At 43.9% G+C, this 5,616-nt stretch overlaps 1 protein-coding gene across 1 annotated transcript; it reads left to right on the top strand.

Annotated features, from left to right (window-relative positions):
- The first annotated feature begins 1,529 nt into the window (after window positions 1-1,529).
- Window positions 1,530-5,298, top strand: LOC118557862. The gene is made up of 4 exons (XM_036128337.1): window positions 1,530-1,994; window positions 2,224-2,404; window positions 4,829-5,003; window positions 5,085-5,298. Exons 1-4 carry the CDS (start codon window positions 1,593-1,595, stop codon window positions 5,224-5,226), a joined length of 900 nt encoding a protein of 299 aa, XP_035984230.1. The 5' UTR covers window positions 1,530-1,592; the 3' UTR covers window positions 5,227-5,298.
- Window positions 5,299-5,616: the final 318 nt, after the last annotated feature.

Here is a 5,616-nt window from a genome sequence, read left to right on the forward strand (position 1 = left end):
CCCTAACCTGGTGTCCCTGTGTGTATATAAAGGGTTGTACTCATCTGTCACGTGTTGCGCCCTAACCGGGTATCACTGTGTATATGTATGTGAGCGTATGGTTAAGTTAAGGGTTGTACCCATCTGTGCTCAGCCCTCCTCCATGCGGGGAAAGAGAGCTCTTTGCGGGGGTTAATATGCTGCATCCCCCACCCCCCGGTGGGCTCATAGTGATTATATCATCGACTTTCCACATATTGAAAAAAAAAAATCAAAAGTGTTGTCAGCCCCAGCCAGGATACGATCCTGGTTCACCTGCATGACTACCCGCTCTACTACGGTGGTCACGTGACACAACGGCCCGCTTCCTTCTCATGTCTTTAACCGTCTCCATATAAAATGTGAAAAGAATAGTCACGTCCGGGATTCAAACCCGGGTCTCCCGCATGTGAAGTGGGAGCATTGACCACTGGACTACGGGGGCCACATCTGCTAGCCGTGTCCTTATCATGTGTCCGACCGATGCAAGATGCTTACTCGGCCGGAAACTTGTTTACCTGTCTGGCCACTTCCGTTACTGTGGACTATAACGCCAGAGAGCAGCGGACCGGAGGTGTTTAGACCCACGGACCAAGGAGCAGAGCGGACGGTAATTTTCCACCTAAGACATAAGGAGCAGAGCGCACGTGGTTTTTCACCAATTAAAAGTTCGTTTAGAGCCGACTTGGTTTTCCTCCGAGTGAACAAGGACCAGAGCGGACTTTTTCCCCCCACCCTCCTTTCACTTTTTTGAACAGTAAGTTGTTTTTAATGTAACTTAGAAGCACATATTTCCGAAAATAACCGTCTGAAAGTATGTTAACTTGAGTGTGAAGCTCTTATCAGTCGTTGTCCTTTTCACTTTCACTGTAATTCTGTAATGTTATATGCTGTGTAATAACCCGTATAGTACCCTGTGTTGTTTTTGTTACATTGTTTATACCACCTCGTGGCATGGTCTCAGATTCGCCGCCCCTCCTCCACATATTCACGGTGGGTGGCCCACGTGCAGCGGATCTATCTACCCAGGAACGCAGCAGCACAGTGCCGCGATTCCCTGGAGCAGCCCCTGCCTTGGTTCTCCAGAACCACCGCTCCGGGTCCATTGGCCCCAGTGGTTCTGGAGAAAGCAGAGGCTGCTCCGAGGAAGTTGATGCGGGGCAAATGTGCTCTTTTCCTGGGAAAGAGAAGCTGCATTTCCCCCCCAGGTTCTCTGGATGTCCATGTGCTCCTCAGCCCTCCTCCATGCGGGGAAAGAGAGCTCTTATGCGGGGTGGATATACTGAATGTCTCCCCTGTTTCTCCAGAAACCTCTTGGTCCTGGAGAAAGCAGGGGCTGCGCCAATGTATGACCAGTGAATTACTCCACACTGGTATTAATAAATCTCATCCTATCTTATGTTTCAGAGTCATATATCAAGATGACACCACCCAAGTCCAAATTCGGCTGCCCATTGTGTCGCTCCGTATTCACTTATTGGGCAAACACTTGCGACGTGCTCATGGGGTTACAAAACCAGGATGAGTGCAAAATACTGGTAAATTTAGCCAATGGCAGGATTAATATACGATCCATGCCATGTCCATTTGATGGCTGTGACTATTCAAGATCTAGGTTGGACAGGCATTTTGAACTAGCACATCGTGAGGTGGAGCAGGAAAGGATTTCCCAAGCCATCAATACTTTGAAGTACCAAGCCACCATCCAGCGCCTCAAAGCTCTCAGGGAGACCAACCCGGACCCTCCCATGATCTCATGTCTTGACATCGGGACGGAACAAGAAATGGAGCATGTAGAACTGGTTCTCCCGAAAGCGGAAGTTGTTCCTGAGGATCCATACTCCTGCACATCCTGCAGCGAACTTATTTCAAAGAACGTGCAGCTGACCAACGAGCTGGGTGACCTTCGTAAAAAACTGCGGTTCGAGTACAGATGGGCCAAAAGGGCAAGGAGAGCAATAAATCGAATGCAGGAGGTATTTAAGAATGCATATTTTATTCAATTACTTAACTGAGTTTGGGATTCACAGATGTACCCAGATGTCCTTCATGTCTCTGTGTTTCCCTGGTTCTTCCAGACAACAGTGGGTCTGGAGGAACCATGGAGAACCAGAGACCTGAATGACATTTCAGTACATCTGTACCCAGATGCCCCTTCTCTCTATGTCTTTTCGAATGCTAATTTTAACTTTAAACCTTTAACAGGCACTGGAAAAGTCCCCCTCAGGCCCTGTGGAACCGACAGACCTGGATGCGCTGGGGGATGAAGGACAGCACGGTTCCTCTTCGGATGAAGAAGCCAGGCCCACCAAACCAAAACCCAACCCGGCCAAACGCACCTCTTTGTCAGTGCTGCAACAGTATCCCAAATTCCCCCCCAGCATCTGTAAGTGATGTCACTGTTTGCTGATTTTTATCTGTTTTTATTTAATTCAATTCAATTCAATTTTATTTATATAGCGCCAAATCATGAAACATGTCATCTCAGGGCACTTTACAAAATCAAGTTCAATCATATTATACAGATTGGGTCAGATTATACAGATTGGTCAAAAATGTCCTATATAAGGAAACCAGTTGATTGCATCAAAGACCCGACAAGGAGCATTCACTCCTGGGGAACCGTAGAGCCACAGGGAGAGTCGTCTGCATTGTACATGGCTTTGCTGCAATCCCTCATACTGAGCAAGCATGAAGCGACAGTGGGAAGAAAAAACTCCCCATTAACGGGAAGGAAAACCTCCGGCAGAACCGGGCTCAGTATGAACGGTCATCTGCCTCGACCGACTGGGAGTTACAGAAGACAGAGCAGAGACACAACAAGAGAGACAAAAAAGCACAGAAGCACACATTCATCTAGTAATCTGTTCTACATTAGATGGTAGTAGCGGGTGAGCCGTCTTCCCTGGATGATGTCACAGTTAACAGAACGCCAGACCAGGTGTACCTACTATGAAGAAAAAGAGAGGGAGCAAAAAGTTAAAAGCTGAAATGACGACAGTCATTTCAATGTAATACAATGCAAAACTGGAGAACAGTAGACTGAAGAACAGTAGAAATCAGTAGTGAGAAAATTAGACCCTGATGTCCTCCAGCAGCCTAGGCTGTCTGTTAGCTGGTGTTGACGTCACTTCCTGTTTGCGGTAAGGCGTATTGTATCACTTCCTGTTTTCACTGCGTGAGCAACGGTTTGTTGCTCCAGATTCTCTCGCTTTTATCTTTAATCTCTTTGCTGTAACATCTGTTTCTAACACATAAGCACTTTTAAAACATTTTCTGTTGCTGCACATCACGCTTGGGAACTCCTCGTGTTTCACGGTTTGCTCTCTTCGTGTGGTAGAAGGGCGCTAGCCTAGCTTTAGCCTACCCTAGCCTAGCTTTAGCTCCACAATGGCTTCCTCTCCTACTATTACTTCAGCTTCCCGTCTCTGACTAAGTCTCCCCTTATCTTCTGCTCTCTGTGTCAGATGTTTAGCTATTCCACTGCCTCCTTTAGTCAGGGCAGTCAAACTTTTTTAAAGTAGCAGGCCGCACACTATCAAGTAGGAGGGTGCACTTATGCCGGTGCCTGAGCCCCAGGGGGGATAATTTTAAAAAATAGACTCTCCCTGATATATTTTGGAAGCTTTCAAGACAGGTGATTATTTAAATAATAGAGTCAGAGTGCATGTTTTAAATCGAATAAAAGGCAAAAAATGTGAATGATCAATTCTTCAAAAACATTTCTTTATCATTATTCTTAAAACATTATTTTTTCACATGATGTTATCATCATGTTTTAACAAGGTAAGGTAATCTCCATTTGCATAAAAGTTATTTAATTTGAATTACTAGCACCACATAAAACAGATCAGATTAGGTGAGGTCTATTCATCTTATTATTATTATTCACAGTTCTGTTCTAAAAACGATCGTAACATTTCTTCACGAACAAAGTAGAATTTTTATGATAAAAATACAGGGTTGGAATTTGAAATTGAATTCACATGTTGAATTTATTTCAGTCATATCGCTCTTTTCGAAATCTCTTATATCAGTTTAAACAGTTCAGACACTGCGCAGGTTCTAAGGATTCCTCCAATGCTGCCTCACTTACTGAGGACGAGGTAATCATGTTTGGGAGGATGCCAATTATTTTATTTTTAATGGAATCAATTTTATTTATGAAGAATCCCATAAAATCATTACTGCTAAGAGCTAAGGGAATGGATGGATCAACAGAGCTGTGGCTCTGGGTAAGTTTGGCAACTGTACTGAAGAGAAATCTAGGATTATTCTTATTCTCCTCAATTAATGATGAAAAATATGCTGCTCTAACTCTGCGAAGGGTCTTGTTATACAACAATAGACTGTCCCTCCAGATTAGGTAGGATTCCTCTTGGTGTGTAGAGCGCCATTTTCTCTCCAATTTCCTAACATTGTGCTTCAAGGAACGGAGCTCTGAATTAAACCAAGGAGCCAGCTTTCTGTGAATAATCACCTTCTTTTTCAAGGGAGCTACATTGTCTAATGCAGAACGCAATGACAAAGTCATACCGTTTACAAAGACATCTATTTCTGAATTGGAAGAAACAACATTGCTGCCATCTACAGGGCATTTCTGATATACGGATGATATTAAAAAGGGGACAGACTCTTTAAGTTTTGATACAGCATTATCCGATAAAGATCTACTATAATGGAACCCTCTTTTGGGGGTGGAGAACTCAGTTAGATTAAACTCAAATGTTATTAAAAAATAGATGATCAAATTTCAAAAATCATCTAAGTAATTTTTGAAATTTCTTTTTTTTTTTTTTTTGTTATTCAGTGCAATACATCGAGGATTACTGGGTGCACTTGAAGAGCTGCACTGGTCAGAAGAAGCACCTGGAAAACCAGAAATCCAAGTTAGGGCGCATAATGAACTTCCTCACATTCATGACAGAAGGGAGGACAATCTTGAAAAATTGGATGTTTCTCCCGAACATTAAGAGAATAAACCAGTAAGCATCTCTCTAATGTATTTTAGCTTATATAAATTATCCCCATGTGAAATGATAGTAATTGTTTTCTCTTCTGAGCAGGTGGCCAGAATTTCTTCTAAATGAGGGATTAGTAGAGACAACTGTGAGGGCCTACCTGGTCAACTTGTCACAGTTCCTGGCTTTTTTAGGGACACCCCTCCCTCCGCATCCAGGGTCCCTAAAACGGCCGTGTTCTCGGTGATTCGAGCCGTGTCGTCTTGCATTACTGAGCTGAGGACACCCGTCGTCATCCGACAGATCCGCATCAAGAAAAGAAAAATGAGCAAGGCAATCCCAAGAGAGCATCTACATCAGTGCAGAGTCCTTGCAAGAGCCAGGATCCCTGAAATTCTTTGTGAGACTTATGTAAAATTGTACTATATTTAACGATTTACCTGACTTACTGAGATCCAGCAGCGTCTGTGCCTGCTCCTGATTGTCCCTAACCCTACAATTAATTTATTTTTTAGATGAACTCTCAAAGGATCCCAAGCCGCAGACCCGCAGAACCTTCTTTGGGTACCTCAGTGTCTACATCGCCAGCCTGTATGGTCACCGAACAGGTGTGTTAAAGAACATGACAGTGGCAGAG

Source organism: Fundulus heteroclitus, chromosome 24, assembly GCF_011125445.2.
Source record: "Fundulus heteroclitus isolate FHET01 chromosome 24, MU-UCD_Fhet_4.1, whole genome shotgun sequence".
In the NCBI taxonomy this organism is placed as follows: Eukaryota; Metazoa; Chordata; class Actinopteri; order Cyprinodontiformes; family Fundulidae; genus Fundulus; species Fundulus heteroclitus.

Bases quoted from the DNA above. Each gene is read 5' to 3' on its own strand.
- LOC118557862 (XM_036128337.1), top strand. From the start codon at position 1,593: ATGCCATGTCCATTTGATGGCTGTGACTATTCAAGATCTAGGTTGGAC. The intron at 2,405-4,828 runs GTAAGTGATGTC...TTTGTTATTCAG, and splicing joins CAAATTCCCCCCCAGCATCT to TGCAATACATCGAGGATTAC. The intron at 5,004-5,084 runs GTAAGCATCTCT...TCTTCTGAGCAG, and splicing joins AACATTAAGAGAATAAACCA to GTGGCCAGAATTTCTTCTAA.